Below are 24,181 nucleotides of genomic sequence, written 5' to 3'. Positions count from 1 at the left end.
AACAAGATCGGAAGCATGAACATCAGAGGCAAAAACCCAGGAATTATCTTCCTGAGCATAACCCTTCCATTTAACCAGATACTGGAGTTTCCGTCTAGAAACACGAGAATCCAAAATCTTCTCCACAATATACTCCAATTCCCCCTCCACCAAAACCGGGGCAGGAGGCTCAACAGATGGAACCATAGGTGCCACGTATCTCCGCAACAACGACCTATGGAATACATTATGTATGGAAAAGGAGTCTGGGAGGGTCAAACGAAAAGACACAGGATTGAGAACCTCAGAAATCCTATACGGACCAATAAAACGAGGTTTAAATTTAGGAGAGGAAACCTTCATAGGAATATGACGAGAAGATAACCAAACCAGATCCCCAACACGAAGTCGGGGACCCACACGGCGTCTGCGATTAGCGAAAAGTTGAGCTTTCTCCTGGGACAAGATCAAATTGTCCACTACCTGAGTCCAGATCTGCTGCAACCTATCCACCACAGAATCCACACCAGGACAGTCCGAAGACTCAACCTGTCCTGAAGAGAAACGAGGATGGAACCCAGAATTGCAAAAAAATGGAGAAACCAAGGTAGCCGAGCTGGCCCGATTATTAAGGGCGAACTCAGCCAACGGCAAAAAGGACACCCAATCATCCTGGTCTGCAGAAACAAAACATCTCAGATATGTTTCCAAGGTCTGATTGGTTCGTTCGGTCTGGCCATTAGTCTGAGGATGGAAAGCCGAGGAAAAGGATAGGTCAATGCCCATCCTACCACAAAAGGCTTGCCAAAACCTTGAAACAAACTGGGAACCTCTGTCAGAAACAATATTCTCAGGAATGCCATGCAACCGAACCACATGCTGAAAGAACAAAGGTGCCAAATCAGAGGAGGAAGGCAATTTAGCCAAGGGCACCAGATGGACCATTTTAGAAAAGCGATCACAGACCACCCAAATGACTGACATCTTTTGAGAAACGGGAAGGTCAGAAATGAAATCCATCGAAATATGTGTCCAAGGCCTCTTTGGGACCGGCAAGGGCAAAAGCAACCCACTGGCACGAGAACAGCAGGGCTTAGCCCTAGCACAAATCCCACAGCACTGCACAAAAGTACGTACATCCCGTGACAGAGATGGCCACCAGAAGGATCTAGCCACTAACTCTCTGGTACCAAAGATTCCAGGATGACCAGCCAACACCGAACAATGAAGTTCAGAGATAAGTTTATTAGTCCACCTATCAGGGACGAACAGTTTCTCTGCTGTACAACGATCAGGTTTATTCGCCTGAAATTTTTGCAGCACCCGCCGCAAATCAGGGGAGATGGCAGACACAATGACTCCTTCCTTGAGGATACCCGCTGGCTCAGATAAACCCGGAGAGTCGGGCACAAAACTCCTAGACAGAGCATCCGCCTTCACATTTTTAGAGCCCGGAAGGTACGAAATCACAAAGTCGAAGCGGGCAAAAAATAACGACCAACGGGCCTGTCTAGGATTCAAGCGCTTGGCAGACTCGAGATAAGTCAAGTTCTTATGATCAGTCAATACCACCACGCGATGCTTAGCTCCTTCAAGCCAATGACGCCACTCCTCGAATGCCCACTTCATGGCCAGCAACTCTCGATTGCCCACATCATAATTATGCTCAGCGGGCGAAAACTTCCTGGAAAAGAAAGCACATGGTTTCATCACTGAGCAATCAGAACCTCTCTGTGACAAAACCGCCCCTGCTCCAATCTCAGAAGCATCAACCTCGACCTGGAACGGAAGAGAAACATCTGGCTGACACAACACAGGGGCAGAACAAAAACGACGCTTCAACTCCTGAAAAGCTTCCACAGCAGCAGAAGACCAATTAACCAAATCAGCATCCTTCTTGGTCAAATCGGTCAATGGTTTGGCAATGCTAGAAAAATTACAGATGAAGCGACGATAAAAGTTAGCAAAGCCCAGGAACTTTTGCAGACTTTTCAGAGATGTCGGCTGAATCCAATCCTGGATGGCTTGGACCTTAACTGGATCCATCTCGATAGTAGAAGGGGTAAAGATGAACCCCAAAAATGAAACTTTCTGCACACCGAAGAGACACTTTGATCCCTTCACAAACAAAGAGTTAGCACGCAGGACCTGAAAAACCATTCTGACCTGCTTCACATGAGACTCCCAATCATCTGAGAAGATCAAAATGTCATCCAAGTAAACAATCAGGAATTTATCCAGATACTCACGGAAGATGTCATGCATAAAAGACTGAAACACAGATGGAGCATTGGCAAGTCCGAACGGCATCACTAGAGACTCAAAATGACCCTCGGGCGTATTGAATGCAGTTTTCCATTCATCTCCTTGCCTGATTCTCACCAGATTATACGCACCACGAAGATCTATCTTAGTGAACCAACTAGCCCCCTTAATCCGAGCAAACAAGTCAGATAACAATGGCAAGGGATACTGAAATTTAACAGTGATCTTATTAAGAAGGCGGTAATCAATACACGGTCTCAGCGAACCATCCTTCTTGGCTACAAAGAAGAACCCTGCTCCCAGTGGTGATGACGATGGGCGAATATGTCCCTTCTCCAGGGATTCCTTCACATAACTGCGCATAGCGGTGTGTTCGGGCACGGATAAATTAAATAATCGACCTTTAGGGAATTTACTACCAGGAATCAAATTGATAGCACAATCACAATCCCTATGCGGAGGTAGAGCATCGGACTTGGGCTCTTCAAATACATCCTGATAATCAGACAAGAACTCTGGGACCTCAGAAGGGGTGGATGACGAAATCGACAAAAATGGAACATCACCATGTACCCCCTGACAACCCCAGCTGGATACCGACATGGAATTCCAATCCAATACTGGATTATGGGTTTGTAGCCATGGCAACCCCAACACGACCACATCATGCAGATTATGCAACACCAGAAAGCGAATAACTTCCTGATGTGCAGGAGCCATGCACATGGTCAGCTGGGCCCAGTATTGAGGTTTATTCTTGGCCAAAGGTGTAGCATCAATTCCTCTCAATGGAATAGGACACCGCAAAGGCTCCAAGAAAAACCCACAACGTTTAGCATAATCCAAATCCATCAGATTCAGGGCAGCGCCCGAATCCACAAACGCCATGACAGAAAACGACGACAAAGAGCATATCAAGGTAATGGACAGAAGGAATTTGGACTGTACAGTACCAATGACGGCAGACCTAGCGGACCGCTTAGTGTGCTTAGGACAATCAGAAATAGCATGAGTGGAATCACCACAGTAGAAACACAGACCATTCAGACGTCTGTATTCCTGCCGTTCAACTCTAGTCATAGTCCTATCGCACTGCATAGGCTCAGGTTTAACCTCAGGCAGTACCGCCAAATGGTGCACAGATTTACGCTCGCGCAAGCGTCGACCGATCTGAATGGCCAAAGACAAAGACTCATTCAAACCAGTAGGCATAGGAAATCCCACCATGACATCCTTAAGAGCCTCAGAGAGACCCTTTCTGAACAAAGCTGCCAGCGCAGATTCATTCCACTGAGTGAGTACTGACCATTTCCTAAATTTCTGACAATATACTTCTATATCATCCTGACCCTGGCACAAAGCCAGCAAATTTTTCTCAGCCTGATCCACTGAATTAGGCTCATCTTACAGCAATCCGAGCGCCAGGAAAAACGCATCGACACTACTCAATGCAGGGTCTCCTGGCGCAAGAGAAAATGCCCAGTCTTGAGGGTCGCCGCGCAAAAAAGAAATAATAATCAAAACCTGTTGAATAGGATTACCAGAAGAATGAGGTTTCAAGGCCAGAAATAGCTTACAATTATTTTTGAAACTTAGAAACTTAGTTCTATCTCCAAAAAACAAATCAGGAATAGGAATTCTTGGTTCTAACATAGATTTCTGATCAATAGTATCTTGAATTTTTTGTACATTTATAACGAGATTATCCATTGAAGAGCACAGACCCTGAATATCCATGTCCACACCTGTGTCCAGAATCACCCAAATGTCTAGGGGAAAAAAAAAAGTGAACACAGAGCAGAAAAAAAAAAAATGATGTCAGAACTTTTTCTTTCCCTCTATTGAGAATCATTAGTTTTGGCTCCTTGTACTGTTATGTTTGCTAATGACAGGTGTTATGAAGGCAATCCAGAAACACAGTGTGCTTAGCGATCAGAGCGCACACAGTGATCTGACAAATACCCAAAAATACAAGAACGAGCTCTGAGACGTGGAAACTCTGTAGACTGCACACCTGATCCTATCCTAAACACAACTAAAAGCGGCTGTGGATTGCGCCTAACAACTACCTAGGCAACTCGGCACAGCCTAAGAAACTAGCTAGCCTGAAGATAGAAAAATAGGCCTGACTTGCCCCAGAGAAATTCCCCAAAGGAAAAGGCAGCCCCCCACATATAATGACTGTGAGTAAGATGAAAAGACAAAACGTAGGGATGAAATAGATTCAGCAAAGTGGGGCCCGATATTCTAGGACAGAGCGAGGACAGTAAAGCGAACTTTGCAGTCTACAAAAAACCCTAAAGCAAAACCACGCAAAGGGGGCAAAAAAAACCCCACCGTGCCGAACTAACGGCACGGCGGTACACCCTTTGCGTCTCAGAGCTTCCAGCAAAACAAAAGACAAGCTGGACAGAAAAAAAGCAACAAAAAAGCAAAAAGCACTTAGCTATACAGAGCAGCAGGTCACAGGAACAATCAGGAGAAGCTCAGATCCAACACTGAAACATTGACAAGGAGCAAGGATAGCAGCATCAGGCGGAGTTAAGTAATGAAGCAGTTAACGAGCTCACCAGAACACCTGAGGGAGGAAGCTCAGAAGCTGCAGTACCACTTGTGACCACAGGAGTGAATTCAACCACAGAATTCACAACACTCTCCCGTCCCTTCCCAGTATGTGGCTCCCCCGTTCTTTCCTGGTATGTGGCTCCCCCGTTTTGTCCTGGTATGTGGCTCCCCTTGTCCTGACTTGCTATGCATGGCTCCCCCCATTCTGTCCTGGTATGTGGCTCCCCCCTGTCCTGTCCTGGTATGTGGCTCCCCCGTCCTTTCCCAGTATGTGGCTCCCCCGTCCTTTCCTGGTATGTGGCTCCCCTGTTTTGTCCTGGTATGTGGCTCCCCCTGTCCTGTCCTGGAATGTGTGGCTCCCCCTGTTGTATGCATGGCTCCCCTGGTCTCGCACTGCTCAGCTCTCCCGTTCCCGCATTGCTCAGCTCCCCTGGTCCCGCATTGCTCAGCTCCCCCGTTCCCGCATTGCTCAGCTCCCCCGTTCCCGCATTGCTCAGCTCCCCCGTTCCCACATTGCTCAGCTCCCCTCTTCCCGCATTGCTCAGCTCCCCTGGTCTCACATTGCTCAACTCACCTGTCCCCCATGGCTCGGCTCCCTTTCCTCTGGCCAGCGGTCATGTGGTACCACTCATTAAAGTAATGAATATGCGCTCCGCGCCTATGGGAGTGGATATGCATCCATATTCATCACCTTAATGAGTGGTACCACGTGACCGCTCAGCACAGGAGAGGAGAGCTGTCGGCAGGCGCTGTGACAGTGGAGATGCAGCGATGGGGGTGAGTATGATGTCCGCTCCCCCCCACCAACGTTCTGGACAATTGACTCGTGTTTAAGCCGAGGGGGGCGCTTTCAGCACAAAAAATTGTGCTGAAAATCTCGGCTTATACACGAGTATATACAGTATATATTTTCCTCTCCTGGTCTACAGGAGAACAGGTAAATCCCCCGGTGGGTCCTGGTGCGGGAGTGTTCCTCCTACCCCTCTATATGTGAGCAATAGTTGGCACAATACAGTTGATTCACTATGTTATGTACAAAGGCAGCATCTCATCATTTAACAAGCGACTCAGTTTATTATTATATAGAAGCAAATTTGTGAATGAGAGCAATGTAATATTTGCATGTAGTTGAACAGTAGACCCCAAAGTCAATGTTACTGGGAATCCCTTGGCACCCCAGTCCGATACTGCTCCTACACCAATGAAACATCGATAAGTAATTGGCTTCCAAGGAAACTTGCCATGATCTGTCTCTTGTAAGATTAGAATGTGATCTTTATTGGAGACTAGCTGAAGAGCCCGGCGTTGTCTGGGCATAGTAAATATCTGTGGTTAGTTATAGCACCTCACTTCTCTTATTTTCCCATCACACCTCTCATTTTCCCCCTCACTCCTCTCATTCCCCCCTCACTCCTTTCATTCCCCCCTAACAATTGTCATTTCGACCTCACATCTGTCATTTTCCGATCACTCCACTATTTTCCCTCACTCCTCTCATTTTGCATTCACACCTTTTCATTTTCACCTCACACCGCTCATTTTCACCTCACACCTCTCATTTTCACCTCACACGTCTCATTTTCCCCTCAGTATATACATGTTTGTCATCTCCCTTAGGCCTCTTTCAGACGTCCAGATAATTCCGGTACCGGAGAAATCGGTACCGGAATTATCTGTGTCCGTGTGTCCGTGTGCTCACGTAGCACATCAGTGTGGCACACGTGCGGCATCCGTGTGCCGCCTGTGTGCCGCCTGAGGACTACACGGACCGTGCAGGGGAGACAGCGCTACACTAAGCGCTGTCCCCCCTGTGTGGTGCTGAAGCCGCATTCATCTCTTCTCCCCCGCAGGAGAGAAGAGATGAAAGATCATTTTTTCTTTTTTTTGTGTTAAAAATAAAGTTTGCGTGTGTCTCCCGCCTCCCATCCCCCGTGCGCCGCCCGGCCCCTTGCATAGAAATACTCACCCAGCTCCCGTGATGTCTCCTCTCTCCTCTCAGCGCTGGCAGCTTCTCCTGTGTGAGCGGTCACGTGGGACCGCTAATTACAGTGAGGAATATGCGCATATTCCTCACTGTAATGAGCGGGACCACGTGACCGCTCACACAGCACAGGCTGCAGCCGCTGAGAGGAGACATCGCTGGAGCTTGGAGCTGGGTGAGTATTTCCTGGCCAGCCGGGGGGGCGCACAGGGGATGGGAGGCGGGAGGGGACGCATAAACTTTATTTTTAAGGGGAAAGAAAAGAAAAAAAAAGATGATTCATCCCTTCTTTCCAGCAAATGCTGCTGGGAAGAAGGGATGAATTCTGGATTCAGCACCGCACGCGGGGGGGACAGCGCATAACTGTAGCGCTGTCTCTCCTGCAGACGGTACGTGCATACGGAGGAGAGTGCACACTGTTCTCCGTGTGCACGTGTGCGGCACGTATTGCAGTACGTGCTGCCGGCGAAAAACTGACATGTCTCCTTGTTTTCAACAGGGACACACGGTCCGTGAAAACACGGAGACATGTGCATAGACCCATTCATTTGAATGGGTCTACGTGTGTCAGTGTCTCCGGTACGTGAGAAAACTGTCACTACACGTACCGGAGACACTGACGTCTGAAAGAGGCCTTATATATAGTATACACCTGTATGTCATCTCCTGTATATAGTATATACCTGTATGTCATCTCCCCTGTATATAGTATACACCTGTATGCCATCTCCCCTGTAAATAGTATATATCTGCTGTATGTCATCTCCTCCTGTATATTGTATATACCTATGTGTCATCTCCTCCTGTATATAGCATATACCTGTATGTCATCTCTTCTGTATATAGTATGTACCTGTATGTCATCTCCTCCTATATATAGTATATACCTGTATGTCATCTCCTGTATATAGTATATACCTGTAAGTCATCTCCTGTATATAGTATATACCTGTAAGTCATCTCCTCTGTATATAGTATATACCTGCTGTATGTCATCTCCTCCTCTATATACTATATACCTGTATGTCATCTCCTCCTGTATATAGCATATACCTGTGTGTCATCTCCCCTGTATATAGTATATACCTGTATGTCATTTCCTCCTGTATATAGTATATATCTGTGTGTCATCTCCTCCTGTATTAGACCTCATTCACACGTTATTTGGTCAGTATTTTTACCTCAGTATTTGTAAGCTTAATTGGCAGCCTGATAAATCCCCAGCCAACAGGAAGCCCTCCCCCTGGCAGTATATATTAGCTCACACATACACATAATAGACAGGTCATGTGACTGACAGCTGCCGTATTTCCTATATGGTACATTTGTTGCTGTTGTAGTTTGTCTGCTTATTAATCAGATTTTTATTTTTGAAGGATAATACCAGACTTGTGTGTGTTTTAGGGCGAGTTTCATGTGTCAAGTTGTGTGTGTTGAGTTGCGTGTGGCGACATGCATGTAGCGACTTTTGTGAGATGAGTTTTGTGTGGCGACATGCGTGTAGCAACTTTTTGTGTGTCGAGTTGCATGTAACAGGTTAGTGTAGCAAGTTGTGTTCAGCAAGTTTTGCGCATGGCGAGTTTTGCGCGTGGCGAGTTTTATGTGTGGTGCGTTTTGAGTATGTGCAAGTTTTGTGTGAGGCAACATTTGCATGTGTTGCAACTTTTGTGCATGTGGCAATTTTTCCGCGTGTGCAAGTTTTGCGTGTGGCGAGTTTTCCATGAGGTGAGTTTTACACGTTGTGAGCCTAGTTTTGTATGTGGCGAGTTTTGCATGTGGCGAATTTTGCGCGTGGCGAGTTTTGAGCGGTGACTTTTGTGTTTCAACTTTTATGTGGCGAGGATGGTGGATGATGCTATTCTTTCTCTGTTACATAGGGTACATTCATTTCTGGAGACTGACGGAACCATGGTGCGAGCGATGTTCTTCGATTTCTCGAGTGCATTTAACTCCCTGCAGCCACTTTTACTACACAAAAAGATGACTGATATGAAGGTTGAGGAGGGGATGAGAAATTGGATAACTGACTACCTATCTGATCGGCCACAGTTTGTACAGATGGGAGCAGTGGTGTCAAGCAGATTACTGAGCAGTGTAGGTGCCCCACAGGGAACGGTGCTTGCGTCCTTTCTTTTCACTCTGTACACTTCAGACTTTCAGTATAAATCTGAACTTTGCCACCTTCAAAAATTTTCGGATGACTCTGTGGTTATGGGATGCATTAGGGGAGATCGGGGGGGATGAGGAATACAAAAGGGTGGTGTCGAATTTCGTGGATTGGTGCAATGGTAACTATCTACAACTAAATGTTAAGAAAACTAAGGAGTTGGTGGCCAACTATAGCAGGATTAAGTTGGAATGCTTACCGATCACTATTGCTGGTCAGGAGGTAGAGCAGGTGGAGAGTTACAAATATTTGGGGGTCCATTTGGATAGCAAACTGGACTGGAGATGCCACTCAGAGTTTGTCTACAAGAAGGGGATGAGCAGATTGTATTTCCTAAGGAAACTGAGGTCTTTTAATGTGTGCAGCAAAATGTTAGAAATGTTCTACCAGTCTGTAGTGGCAAGTGCCATCTTTTTTGCAATCACGTGCTGGGGTAGTAGTGTGCGGGCCTCTGATGCTAATAAGCTGAATAAGATTATTAAGAAGGCAAGTTCTGCTGTGGGCTGCAATGTGGACTCTTTTGGGGAGGTAGTGGAGAGAAGAACTCTGAAAAAGTGTATGGCAATTATGAACAATAATGCACATCCATTATATGAGCTATTCATGAGACAGAAGAGCACCTTCAGTAACCGGCTAATACTTCTGAGGTGTAAGAAGGAAAAATATAGGAAATCGTTTGTGCCAACTGCCATGGGAATGTACAACAATAACATTAGGGTTAAACCACCAAGGTGAATGTCTACTTATTTCTCTACATTTCAGTTCACTCGTTGTGTATGTCCTATTCTAATGTATAATGTTCTTCTGTCAACTCCACTGTCATGTCAACTATGTCATTCCTTTATGATTTTTATGATTTAAGTTGTGCTGCTGTGATACCATAATTTCCCACGGGATCAATAAAGTGTATCGTATCGTATGTGTGGTGAAATGTGTGCTGAGGATGGTATATTGTTGTGAATTCTGTGGCTGAGTTCACTTCTGTGGTCACAAGTGGTATTGCAGTCTCTGGGCTTCCTCCCTCAGGTGTTTTGGTGAGCTCGTTGGCTGCCTTGCTATTTAGCTCCACCTGAGTCTGTCTTCCTTGCTCCTTGTCAATGTTCCAGTGTTGGATCTGAGCTACTGCATCTTTCCTTGGGCCTGCTGCTCTGCTAGTTAAGTGCTTCTAGTTTGTTTTCTGTTTTTTTCTGTCCAGCTTGCTATTGTCTTTTGCTGGAAGCTCTGAGAAGCAGAGGGGTGCACCGCCGTGCTGTTAGTTCGGCACGGTGGGTCTTTTTGCCCCTTTGCGTGGTTTTCGTTTTAGGGTTTTTTGTAGACTGCATAGTTCTCTTTGCTATCCTCGCTCTGTCTAGAATATCGGGCCTCACTTTGCTGAATCTATTTCATTCCTACGTTTGTCTTTTCATCTTGCTAACAGTCATTATATGTGGGGGGCTGCCTATTCCTTTGGGGTATTTCTCTGAGGTAAGTCAGGCTTGTATTTCTATCTTCAGGCTAGTCAGCTCCTCAGGCAGTGCCGAGTTGCATAGGTAGTTGTTAGGCGCAATCCACTGCTGCTTATAGTTGTGTGAGGATAGATCAGGTACTGCAGTCTACAGAGATTCCACGTCTCAGAGCTCGTCCTATTGTTTTTGGTTATTGCCAGATCTCTGTATGTGCGCTGATTACTGCACGCTGTGTTGCCTGATTGCCAGCCATAACAGTACAAGGAGCCACACCAATGATTCCCAATAGAGGGAAAAAAGAAATCCTGACATCATTTTTTTTTCTTAGCTCTGTCTTCAGTCTTTTTTTTCCCCTAGACATTAGAGTGCTTCAGGACACAGCTGTGGACATGGATATTCAGGCTCTGTGCTCCTCAATGGATAATCTCGTTGTAAATGTACAAAAGATTCAAGATACTATTGATCAGAAATCGATGCTAGAACCAAGAATTCCGATTCCTGATTTGTTTTTTGGTGACAGAACTAAGTTCCTGAGCTTCAGAAATAATTGTAAGCTATTTTTGGCCTTGAAACCTCATTCTTCTGGTAATCCTATTCAACAGGTTTTGATTATTATTTCTTTTTTGCGCGGCGACCCACAGGACTGGGCGTTTTCTCTTGCACCAGGAGATTCTGCATTGAGTAATGTTGATGCATTTTTCCTGGCGCTCGGATTGCTTTACGATGAGCCTAATTCAGTGGATCAGGCTGAGAAAAATCTGCTGGCTTTATGCCAGGGTCAGGATGATGTAGAAGTATATTGTCAGAAATTTAGGAAATGGTCAGTACTCACTCTGTGGAATGAATCTGCACTAGCGGCTTTGTTCAGAAAGGGTCTCTCTGAAGCTCTTAAGGATGTAATGGTGGGATTTCCTATGCCTGCTGGTTTGAATGAGTCTATGTCCTTGGCCATTCAGATCGGTCGTCGCTTGCGCGAGCGTAAATCTGTGCACCATCTGGCGGTACTGCCTGAGAGTAAACCTGAGCCTATGCAGTGCGACAGGACTATGACTAAAGTAGAACGGCAAGAACACAGACGTCTGAACAGACTGTGTTTCTATTGTGGTGATTCTACTCATGCTATTTCTAATTGTCCTAAACGCACTAGGCGGTTCGATAGCTCTGCCGTTATTGGTACTGTACAGTCCAAATTCCTTTTGTCCATTACCTTAATGTGCTCTTTGTCATCGTATTCTGTCATGGCATTTGTGGATTCAGGCGCTGCCCTGAATCTGATGGATTTGGATTATGCTAAACGTTGTGGATTTTTCTTGGAGCCTTTGCGGTGTCCTATTCCGTTGAGAGGAATTGATGCTACACCTTTGGCCAAGAATAAGCCTCAGTACTGGGCCCAGCTGACCATGTGCATGGCTCCTGCACATCAGGAAGTTATTCGCTTTCTGGTACTGCATAATTTGCATGATGTGGTCGTGTTGGGGTTGCCATGGCTACAAACCCATAATCCAGTATTGGATTGGAACTCTATGTCGGTAACCAGCTGGGGTTGTCAGGGAGTACATGGTGATGTTCCATTTTTGTCTATTTCGTCATCCATTCCTTCTGACATCCCAGAGTTCTTGTCGGACTTTCAGGATGTATTTGAAGAGTCCAAGTCTGATGCCCTACCTCCGCATAGGAATTGTGATTGTGCTATCGATTTGATTCCTGGTAGTAAATTCCCTAAGGGTCGTTTATTTAATTTGTCCGTACCTGAACACACCGCTATGCGCAGTTATGTGAAGGAGTCCCTGGAGAAGGGACATATTCGCCCATCGTCGTCACCATTGGGAGCAGGGTTCTTTTTTGTAGCCAAGAAGGATGGTTCGCTAAGACCGTGTATTGATTACCGCCTTCTTAATAAGATCACTGTTAAGTTTCAGTATCCCTTGCCATTGATTTCTGACTTGTTTGCTCGGATTAAGGGGGCTAGTTGGTTTACTAAGATTGATCTTCGTGGTGCGTATAATCTGGTGAGAATCAGGCAGGGAGATGAATGGAAAACGGCATTTAATACGCCCGAGGGTCATTTTGAGTATCTGGTAATGCCGTTCGGACTTGCCAATGCTCCATCTGTTTTTCAGTCTTTTATGCATGACATTTTCCGTGAGTATCTGGATAAATTCTTGATTGTTTACTTGGATGACATTTTGATCTTCTCAGATGATTGGGAGTCTCATGTGAAGCAAGTCAGAATGGTTTTCCAGGTACTGCGTGCTAATTCCTTGTTCGTGAAGGGATCAAAGTGTCTCTTCGGTGTGCAGAAAGTTTCATTTTTGGGGTTCATCTTTTCCCCTTCTACTATCGAGATGGATCCGGTTAAGGTTCAGGCCATCCAGGATTGGACTCAGCCGACATCTCTAAAAAGTCTGCAGAAATTCCTGGGCTTTGCTAATTTTTATCGTCGCTTCATCTGTAATTTTTCTAGCATTGCCAGACCATTGACCGATTTGACCAAGAAGGGTGCTGATTTGGTTAATTGGTCTTCTGCTGCCGTGGAAGCTTTTCAGGAGTTGAAGCGTCGTTTTTGCTGTGCCCCTGTGTTGTGTCAACCTGATGTTTCTCTTCCGTTCCAGGTCGAGGTTGATGCTTCTGAGATTGGTGCAGGGGCGGTTTTGTCACAGAGAGGTTCTGGTTGCTCAGTGTTCAAACCATGTGCTTTCTTTTCCAGGAAATTTTCTGCTGCTGAGCGTAATTATGATGTGGGCAACCGAGAGTTGCTGGCCATGAAGTGGGCATTCGAGGAGTGGCGTCATTGGCTTGAGGGTGCTAAGCATCGCGTGGTGGTATTGACTGATCATAAGAACTTGACTTATCTCGAGTCTGCCAAGCGCTTGAATCCTAGACAGGCCCGTTGGTCGTTATTTTTTGCTCGTTTTGATTTTGTGATTTCATACCTTCCGGGCTCTAAAAATGTGAAGGCGGATGCTCTGTCTAGGAGTTTTGTGCCCGACTCTCCGGGGTTATCTGAGCCGGCGAGTATCCTCAAGGAAGGAGTCATTGTGTCTGCCATCTCCCCTGATTTGCGGAGAGTGTTGCAGAAATTTCAGGCTAATAAACCTGATCGTTGTCCGGCCGAGAAACTGTTCGTCCCTGATAGGTGGACTAGTAAAGTTATCTCTGAACTTCATTGTTCGGTGCTGGCCGGTCATCCAGGAATCTTTGGTACCAGGGAGTTGGTTGCTAGATCCTTCTGGTGGCCATCTCTGTCAAGGGATGTGCGTGCTTTTGTGCAGTCCTGTGGAATTTGTGCTAGGGCTAAGCCCTGCTGTTCACGTGCCAGTGGGTTGCTTTTGCCCTTGCCGGTCCCGAAGAGGCCTTGGACACATATTTCGATGGATTTCATTTCTGACCTTCCCGTTTCTCAAAAAATGTCGGTCATTTGGGTGGTCTGTGATCGCTTTTCTAAAATGGTCCATCTGGTGCCCTTGGTTAAATTGCCTTCCTCCTCTGATTTGGTGCCTTTGTTCTTCCAGCATGTGGTTCGTTTACATGGCATTCCTGAGAATATTGTTTCTGACAGAGGTTCCCAGTTTGTCTCGAGGTTCTGGCGAGCCTTTTGTGGTAGGATGGGCATTGACCTATCTTTCTCCTCGGCCTTCCATCCTCAGACTAATGGCCAGACCGAACGAACCAATCAGACCTTGGAAAGATATCTGAGATGTTTTGTTTCCGCAGACCAGGATGATTGGGTGTCATTTTTGCCGTTGGCTGAGTTCGCCCTTAATAATCGGGCCAGCTCGGCTACCTTGGTCTCTCCATTTTTCTGCAATTCTGGGTTCCATCCTCGTTTCTCTTCAGGACAGGTTGAGTCTTCGGACTGTCCTGGTGTGGATTCTGTGGTGGACAGGTTGCAGCAGATCTGGACTCAGGTAGTGGACAATTTGACCTTGTCCCAGGAGAAGGCTCAGCTTTTCGCTAATCGCAGACGCCGTGTGGGACCCCGACTTCGTGTTGGGGATTTGGTTTGGTTATCTTCTCGTCATATTCCTATGAAGGTTTCCTCTCCTAAATTTAAACCTCGTTTTATTGGTCCGTATAGGATTTCTGAGATTCTCAATCCGGTGTCTTTTCGTCTGACCCTCCCAGACTCCTTTTCCATACATAATGTATTCCATAGGTCGTTGTTGAGGAGATACGTGGCACCTATGGTTCCATCTGTGGAGCCTCCTGCCCCTGTTTTGGTGGAGGGGGAATTGGAGTATATTGTGGAGAAGATTTTGGATTCTCGTGTCTCTAGACGGAAACTCCAGTATCTGGTCAAATGGAAGGGTTATGCTCAGGAAGATAATTCCTGGGTTTTTGCCTCTGATGTCCATGCTCCAGATCTTGTTCGTGCCTTTCATGTGGCTCATCCTGGTCGGCCTGGGGGTTCTGGTGAGGGTTCGGTGACCCCTCCTCAAGGGGGGGGTACTGTTGTGAATTCTGTGGCTGAGTTCACTTCTGTGGTCACAAGTGGTATTGCAGTCTCTGGGCTTCCTCCCTCAGGTGTTTTGGTGAGCTCGTTGGCTGCCTTGCTATTTAGCTCCACCTGAGTCTGTCTTCCTTGCTCCTTGTCAATGTTCCAGTGTTGGATCTGAGCTACTGCATCTTTCCTTGGGCCTGCTGCTCTGCTAGTTAAGTGCTTCTAGTTTGTTTTCTGTTTTTTTCTGTCCAGCTTGCTATTGTCTTTTGCTGGAAGCTCTGAGAAGCAGAGGGGTGCACCGCCGTGCTGTTAGTTCGGCACGGTGGGTCTTTTTGCCCCTTTGCGTGGTTTTCGTTTTAGGGTTTTTTGTAGACTGCATAGTTCTCTTTGCTATCCTCGCTCTGTCTAGAATATCGGGCCTCACTTTGCTGAATCTATTTCATTCCTACGTTTGTCTTTTCATCTTGCTAACAGTCATTATATGTGGGGGGCTGCCTATTCCTTTGGGGTATTTCTCTGAGGTAAGTCAGGCTTGTATTTCTATCTTCAGGCTAGTCAGCTCCTCAGGCAGTGCCGAGTTGCATAGGTAGTTGTTAGGCGCAATCCACTGCTGCTTATAGTTGTGTGAGGATAGATCAGGTACTGCAGTCTACAGAGATTCCACGTCTCAGAGCTCGTCCTATTGTTTTTGGTTATTGCCAGATCTCTGTATGTGCGCTGATTACTGCACGCTGTGTTGCCTGATTGCCAGCCATAACAGTATATGTGTTCAAGCACGTGGTAGTGTGTGGCGCATTTTGTGTATGTGTTCATATCCCCGTGTGTGGTGAGTATCCCATGTCGGGGCCCCACCTTAGCAACTGTACGGTATATACTCTTTGGCGCCATCGCTCTCATTCTTTAAGTCCCCCTTGTTCACATCTGGCAGCTGTCAATTTGCCTCCAACACTTTTCCTTTCACTTTTTCCCCATTATGTAGATAGGGGCAAAATTGTTTGGTGAACTGGAAAGCGCGGGGTTAAAATTTCACTTTTATAAAGTTCTGTGGCATATGCTGATACTACATAAGCAATAGGAAATAAATAATACTACTGCGCCACATTTTATGGATTGCGTATTGGATATACAGGTATATGCACTAATTAAAGTATGTAGATCCAACTGCAGACTGACTCTGGGATCAGCTTGATCATCAATAATTGTAATTCGTGAATAGATGAAAATCATGTGTAATGGGTGTAAAATTGAGAAGGAAACCCATAAAAGCAATGCATTTTTAATCCGCAGTGACCTCTGGAAGAAGCTTATTTTATGATTCAGCCTAGATTCTTTTTTACGTCATATGGCAAATGATACGGTTTAGAAATAGAGATTAAAGGGTACATTGTGTGAGGCTGTCAAGCGTAACTTGTAATTTTCTTGCTGCAATCTCGTAACTGAAAACCATAATGTGACATTAGCATAGTTTTTGTTACAACAATCAATTCTAATATGAAGTCTGTGTTACTATTGATTATATTAATGAGTTGCTCTATTAAAGTCATTTGAAAAAAAAAAAGGAAACAAATTACCCGAGTTCGGGCAATTCTTTTAAAGCTGCACTCAGCTCGGTAGCCCTTGACTTACCAGTATATCCTTATTAGATTACTATAAAGCACTGGCTAATGCATTATAGTTATAGTAACGAGCGGTCTCATTCTAGTTTATGCTATAGTGTCCTATAGATTAAGGGTACTATGATTATGGAGCCCTGATACAGATGCTAAGTTGTGTAGTATCATGGCTCTCAACCTGAGATAGTGGAGTAACTTAAAGCCAATTGGACCCTTAAATCTCCAACATGGCCCCCAATTATCATGAGTTAGTACTGTTCTTTTCATATGAGCCAATTGGACCCTTTGGCCCCCTCTAGACTCCAGAGGCTGTGTCCGACTGCAAGCTTTATACCTAGTACTTGTACGACAAAGGGGGACACTCCATGGTGTCCTCATAGGGTGCTTTTAATGGGTCAGTGTTGAGTTGTTATCGAAGGAGAGGTACTTTTACATAGAATATTTTAGCACGGGGTACATGGCTTAGAAACACTGGTCTAGTATACCATTTGATCGATTTTCTAGATTAAGAAAATTAGTGCTGATGAATGGGTAGGGGGTTTACAGCCTAGGATCTCCCTTTTAAAAAAAAAAAAAAAAAAAAAGTAAAACCCTCTAGCCCAGTGTTTCTCAACTCCAGTCCTCAAGACCCACCAACAGGTCATGTTTTTATGATTTCCTTAGTATTGCATAGGTGGTGGAATTAATTCTTGAGCAGGTGATGAAACTAGTTTGTTTAGCCAAGTGGGCCTGGTCCTTCACCAATCTCTAAGGATGTTTTCTTGAGAATCAAACCTTCTTGGTTAATAAGACTATATTTTTATACAGAAAAAAGGGGGCTATATCTCAAGAATGGAGAGGCAGAAAATACAAAAATAAACAATGCCAGATTCTGGAGAACAGAGGAAAAATATTACATATGAGATGATTTTGGAAATAGTGGAGCCCTCGTGAATAAAGCTGACTATACACATCTCATTAATGTTGCCTGATGTCACCGGTTTTCATGGGATTAAACCATTAAATGTGCATAGCAGCACATTTAATGGTTTAATACAGACTGTTGCCTATAGCAACCAATCAGAGCTCAGCTTCCATTTCTTAAACAGCTCTGGTAAAATGAAAGCTGCACTGTGATTGGCTGCTATGAGCAACAAGGAAAGTTGTCTTTTTAGAAGGTTTTGATAAATCTGCCCAAATGTCACTGTAATGTGCTGTCCCTGGGACTCTCCGGCAGCAGTTAGAGCTTTGCTTAACCTTTTTCATGCACAATTAACTAACGCACATAATTATATTTTATTCATGAGTATAACATAATTACTGGATTTTAATTGTTGTCACTGGTGCAATTATTTATTTACTGCTTTGTTGCTATTCCGGTTTTAATCTATCAATGTAGGTTTTAAAGTTACATATAGTAAAAATTACAATGACACAAGTAGAACGAGTAGGGACGATTTGCTAATTATTCTCTTCTTAAAGGGAACCTGTTGTGAAAAAAACTCTATTATAGTGTTAATCTACAGGTTAATAGTGTTTTTGCTGACTTGGCAACTCCTTTAATAAAAATTCCCCATGTACATACTACTACCGATGTAACAAACTGTACTGGGGGTGTAAAATAGCATAGGCCGAACTATACCCCTCCAGGCTACAATATACCCCTCTATTTTATGAGCCCTTTGTAAATTAGATAGATTTTAGATGACATTTTTTATAGCATAAAACTGACTTCCCCGTAGTGGGAAGGTAATTATGTTGTTAATCAGATGATGAAGATTGATCTTACAATACAATGTGACTGGTAACGGACAACAGTCGTTACATCTGAGATTACACTGTTGTCCAGTGACATAAGTGCTTTTACCTTAGAATTTAATTGTAACTGGATCTTATCATTCACTGGTTTTCTCACCCTGTCTCTGATTGGTTGAACAGTGTTCAGATCTCTTTCTATCATACTCCGACACACAGGTGCTTTTAATGTGTAACTACTGAGAAGTGCGGTAGATTCTTTACTTCATTATATCTCTGTGAAAGTCTAATATGTTTACTGATTGAAGTTTTTGTGCTTGAAGTAATAAAAGTCTATGTGTTTAGACCTTTAAGATTTAAGTCAGTTATCTTCTCACATAACTTACCTGACAAACCTGATCCCTCAATAAGATGTTGAGAAATTATGTAATTCTTGTGTATATCACTCAACACTGCTGATATCAAGGAGGTATAATCTGGCATGAGGGGGCATGAAATAGTCAAGGCCAATTTATACCCCGGAGAATAAATTGGCATAGGCCATAGTATACCCGGGGTATAACCAAGCCTAGACCACTATAGTCTGGACTTGGGGTATACTATGGCCTGTTACACCGGTACTCTGATCCCTCTAGATTCTAAATGCTAAGCTCATCAAGGATGGCGCGTATAGAACAAAATGGTCACAGATCTTTAAAACTCAATAGTAAAGAAATGAGAAGCCAAATGGCACAGTCATTCAATGATTAAGAAATCATCTCGTCTTATAGAACCATTTATTGTTAAACTTTCCAATAAAACAACGTGTTTTGGGGAACGAGGTACCCTAAAACAAGTTAACAGAGAGAGATTTCTCTTAACTTGATAAAGGGGACTTAGGCCCTATTCTTCATCAAGACTGGAGAATCTTTTTGCCAGTCTTGATGAGGGGATGTCTTGGAGTCAGACGCTCCTGATTCATAAAGGGCTCACTCCTCTTTAATGAATCGGGTGCGTCTGACAAGTGGCATGTGCCTTGCCACTAATCAGGGACTGGAGTAAGATGTCCGGAGTAGGGAACACCACAGTTTGTCATAAATTAGATGAGCTGTGGTGTCACATCCCTGCTGCGCCCCTGTCCAAACCCAGTTATGCCCATTTTGGCGGAGCTTGGAGAAACTGGATTGAAAACGGTAAAAATCTCAAAATTTTTTGCACAACTCTGCATTGCGGAAATATGTTGCTACATTTCATCGTGATTTACATCCAAATTCTGGGGTAGTCAATTTGATTATTCTGGGCCTATGGTCACAGAAACATGTAAGTTTATGTCATGGTTTCATCATGCACTGTGGTCTAGGAACACTGTGAATGGCAGGTCAGCCACCCTATGGGACCTGGAGCGTGCTGGGTTGTAAGTATTATGATTGACAGCCCTGCTGCTCAATCTGGCCTGGCCTGCGGGTGTTCCTCGAGGTGCCTCTCATACCTAATTATTTGCTAGCTATTTAGCTGGCTACCTATGAGTAGACCATTGGCAGCTATAGCGTTGCTTTGTTTGGTGTGTGCTTTGCTCTGTGTATGATTCCCTGATCTTGTTGCCGGGACTAATTGTATGTGTTATCCCTTTTGTTCTTGACGCTCTCTGACCTCAGGTACTTGACTCCGGACTTGACCTCTGACTATCCGTTTGTCTTATCCCGTTATCTTGACATACCTTCCTGGCATTTGACCCCAGACTGTTACTTGACCACGCCATTGTCTTTCCCCTCTGTACTACAAGGCCTCCTGGTATCTGTACTACAAGGCCTCCTGGTATCTGACCTCAGACCTCCTGATTACCCTATCTCACTGCTTGTCCGTGAGAACTGACTCAGCATCACAGGTTAATTGGAAAGTTTATCAATAAATGGTTCTATAAGACAGGAGGATTTCTTCTTTGGATGAACCTGGTTTTGCGTTCTTCGCTATTTGGTTTCCAAGATCGATGACCATCTTCTTATATATAGAAAAAAGAAGTGACGCATGGAATCCGCTGTAAAACACCATATGTGAAAAGGGGCTTCAAAAGCATCTTCAAAATCACTTCAGATAAGCAAAAATAGGTAAAATTTTTCGGCTTCTAAAAACTGCGTGAACCTAGCCTTACATATCCAGTAAACAGTCCAAAAAGTGTATGTAGTGAGAACCAAATTAGCCCTTTGCCATTTCCTATTTGGCATCCATTGCTCATGAAATAGTAGTGTTACAAGGTGGCACTGGGTGGTAGTCGTGGGCGAGTTTACGAAGTCACAGTTAGTGAACACACTGGCACATTGCACATGAAAAGGCAGGTTGCATCCCAGTCCTGCGGTACAGTCATTTACCTTCAGCACATGTTCACTTCTGTTGCAGGGGACAAGATCTCAGAACACACCACAAGCCAAAGTTCTATTCCAATGGCCAATTTTTACTGAACACAGTGCAAACAAGACATTTCCTGCTCTGTTCCTGCGACTTCAGAAGGCGGCACAACACAAGCTCCCGTCCTGGTCCCTAACCCCTTATTTCTCCTGGGGTCGATCCCGCGGAGCCAGTGTCTGTCCACGCTGCCCATCAAGCTGGGCAGCTTCTTTTCCCAGACCGGGGAATCCTCTGTCCTTGCTATGGTGCATGTCCTGCCATGGGCAACCTGCCGGTGCTCTGCTCTAAGAGCAGGAAGTCCCTTCCCTAAGTTCAGAGGCTTTGCACCAACACCTCCCAACAGTTTAACTCATTTTGTCCCTAAACTAAATATATGCAAGTACATGCACATTTAGGATACAACATATGACAATGACATTACTAAATGACATAACCATATAAAACATTAGTGAACCATCAGGGTGCTGCATGTTACAGATGTGCTCGGTGTAAAGGTGAGAGGAGGCACGTGAGGGTCCCCGCCTCCTCTTTACAGTAGCAAAGTGTGTTAAAGAAAAAAAAAAAGTTACAAATTCTGAGCTGTGCCTACATTTTTTATTCTAAAAGATCATCATAAATGTTGCAGTGATAACATAGAAATGAAATCATCCAAGGATTTCCTACACGGGATAATGCAAGCGTTGAGTTGGAACATCTAAATATCAGGAAACTATGAACGTATTTAAAAAATAAATCTATATCCATATGTCAACATTTTTGTGTTCTATCCACCACTGGGGCAGGTAGGAGTGCGACGAATGCTGGTAAGCAGCGGTCCATGGCAGGTACCCCATCAACCATTTGCTATTACTAGGATTAAATCCTTTATTTTTCACAAGAAGCGACCCACCAGATTACAAATTCCCCCACAGTCGCTACAATGTAGCACCAAGTAAATTACGGCAGATGATTTTCTATCTAAGAAAGGCCAATTATCATTGTAAATGCTCCAAAGCTTTGTACCCATCAATACGCAACCATTTAAAAGGCAGATCATAAAGAAGTCCCACAATTATGTATTTATTCATATCTCCTAATCTTCCTATTAATCTTTTTATTCCCCGTTGCTGCGATCGCTGTCTCTGAACACCTTCATCCATTCATCTGATAGAATATATGGGTTTTAGCTTTGATATTTGGACCCTCCCCGCGCTACAGTAATTGCTGTGACCTGTTCTTCGTTCAACCAAAGGCAACAAGATACGCTGCTGCTTGTGTCTGATTCATTATTCCGTGCTGGCGAGTTATTGAAGCCCGGGCTGGGTAAAAGTAGATAACATTGTGACGCACAAGCTCATCTGCATATAAATTGAGCTAATCAGAAATGCAAATTGCAATCATGGAAAGATGTGAAAGGCGACCATAATTGTATGAATGTGACAAGAGCTCAGTTCAAATATTGTCATTGTTCTTCTTTACGGCAACTAAAATTATTCGCGTCACTGATTTAGATAAGAAAAAAATACAGATTTATTTTTTTGTATTTAAAGTAGACTTCATTTGTAACCATTATCCGAAAACTTTTGCATTGATTTTCTTTTTTTAAGAAATTAATAATACTATTTTTTAAGCAATTCATTACCTAAAGATGTCTTCTTGCTTTAGAAATCTCAGTTTAGACAGGGGGTTTCCAAAGTAAATGCTGATTGCAAAAAAGACCCTACTGCAGAGAGAGCTCCTGCAATCAGGCGGTACTGTTGTATAAGGGTCCATTTTCACCGCAGGAGCCCCCATTGAAGTCTGTAGGAGTGCATTGATTTCAATGGAAGATATCCAAAGCTAAAAGTCGCCATTTACAAAGCTAATGACTAATTCGCCAGGGAAGGTATTTGCAAGCCACATATGACCCCAAAAGAGTATATGAAAAATCATGGTGTATTAAAAGCAACCCCTTATAATGGGATTTAAAAATGAACAATTCTTTTTCACTGTGAAATTGTTAAGACCTAAAAAAGAGATATAATACGCTCGGATGCTCCACGCCATTGTCAGGCATAGATAAACTGCAGCAGAGGCTTATGGGTAATGGCATACAAATGCGCACAACCAACATGTCAATTTATTACTCCCTATCTGTTTTGTTTTGGTATCTTTTTTTTTTCTTTTTTTTTTTCCAGTGCATAAATTTGTTTTTTTTCTCTGAATGTTACTAAACATCCAGTGAATCAAGACAGCCATCTAGCGTCCTACCTCGGGATCTTGAAAAGCGCTTTCACTGGATGCATAGACGACAAAGGCGGATCTCCGTCTGCCAGCTCGATGGCTGTAATCCCAAGAGACCAAACATCACAGCGGACATCATAGGAGTAATCATACTGCTGCTCACAAGCTATGACCTATCGATAAAAATCAATGGATGCGGTTAACGTTAAATAACATAAGATCCTAGGAAACAATGTTGCCCCCTAATAGATCATAAAATGATCACATATTTTAATTTCCAATTTTTTTTTTACCAAAACGAATATTTTTTCTGCATAGGTGACGGCTGTGAATATATCGATTTATTTCCCATTTTTACTAGTTTCTGTTTATATAAGTTTTATTGAGGGCAGATTTTACATAAATGGGGGAATAAAGGGGATAAATAAGACATATTTGCATTATAGAAAATACAAGTATATAACTGTGTACATAATAGAGTATTATATTCACAATAAACAATAGAACAAAGAATATTTATTTTATCCTACAAAGACTGCAGACATTGGTTATTGAAGGTGCAGAGGTTGTAATTGCTCCCGGCACTAGATTGTAAGAGATCTGCCAAATTCTGGTTGGGATTCGTAGCTCGGAAACAGTAGACGTCCCTCCAAACAATAACATGAAATACCAAGGCCCTCAGATAGGCGGTTAAGATTTATGTTTTATTGATAAGTTAGAATGTGGAAATAGAGAGGACGGCCACATTTCTAGTTTCGCGTGATGACATATCCGAGAGCTGATATCTTAGGCTAGGTTCACATTGCGTTAGTGGGTGTCTGCTAACGGACTCCGTTACATGTTGCAATTAATGCTATGTAACGGATCCGTAAGGCTAGGTTCACATTGCGTTAGTGGGTGTCCGCTAACGGACTCCGTTACATGGCGCAATTGTCGCAATTAACGCTATGTAACGGATCCGTTAGCACATTGCAGTCAATGGGTGAGCTAACGGATCGCTAACGCATCGCAAACGTATGCCATTTTTGGCATGCGTTAGCGATGTCCTGTTATTTTCGGATGGACCTCGAACGCTGCTTGCAGCGTTCAGGGTCCATTCCTCGCTAGCGCAGATCGGGCATCTGCGCTAGCGGGATTGCCAAACGCAATCCCTTTTTGGACATTGCATTAGCGCAATCCGTTAGCGTATCCGCTAAATGGATTGCACTAACGTAATGTGAACCTAGCCTAAGTGAGTGCGGTGGTACTTCATACTGCTGGCTCCTAAGACGACCCAAAGGCCTTTCTGCAAAATGAAGAATCACCAGTATTATATATGAAACAAAGCCTTGTACAGTGCGCAGGGCGGTAGTCACGGGTGAGGGGATGTTGCTCTCCCACACCCAGGGACCCTACAAATTTCCGGTG

At 44.1% G+C, this 24,181-nt stretch overlaps 1 protein-coding gene across 1 annotated transcript in view; it reads right to left on the bottom strand.

Annotated features, from left to right (window-relative positions):
* Positions 1-24,181, bottom strand: part of MYO3B (myosin IIIB) — a 351,459-nt gene that overhangs the window by 276,372 nt on the left and 50,906 nt on the right. Inside the window, exon 7 of the mRNA XM_069733111.1 lies at positions 22,802-22,947. Within this exon, the coding sequence (XP_069589212.1) occupies positions 22,802-22,947 (146 nt within the window). The remainder of the gene's footprint in view (positions 1-22,801; positions 22,948-24,181) is intronic.

The sequence above is a fragment of the Ranitomeya imitator genome, chromosome 7 (assembly GCF_032444005.1).
Source record: "Ranitomeya imitator isolate aRanImi1 chromosome 7, aRanImi1.pri, whole genome shotgun sequence".
In the NCBI taxonomy this organism is placed as follows: domain Eukaryota; kingdom Metazoa; phylum Chordata; class Amphibia; order Anura; family Dendrobatidae; genus Ranitomeya; species Ranitomeya imitator.
This window is presented reverse-complemented; position numbering and strand designations above follow the sequence as displayed.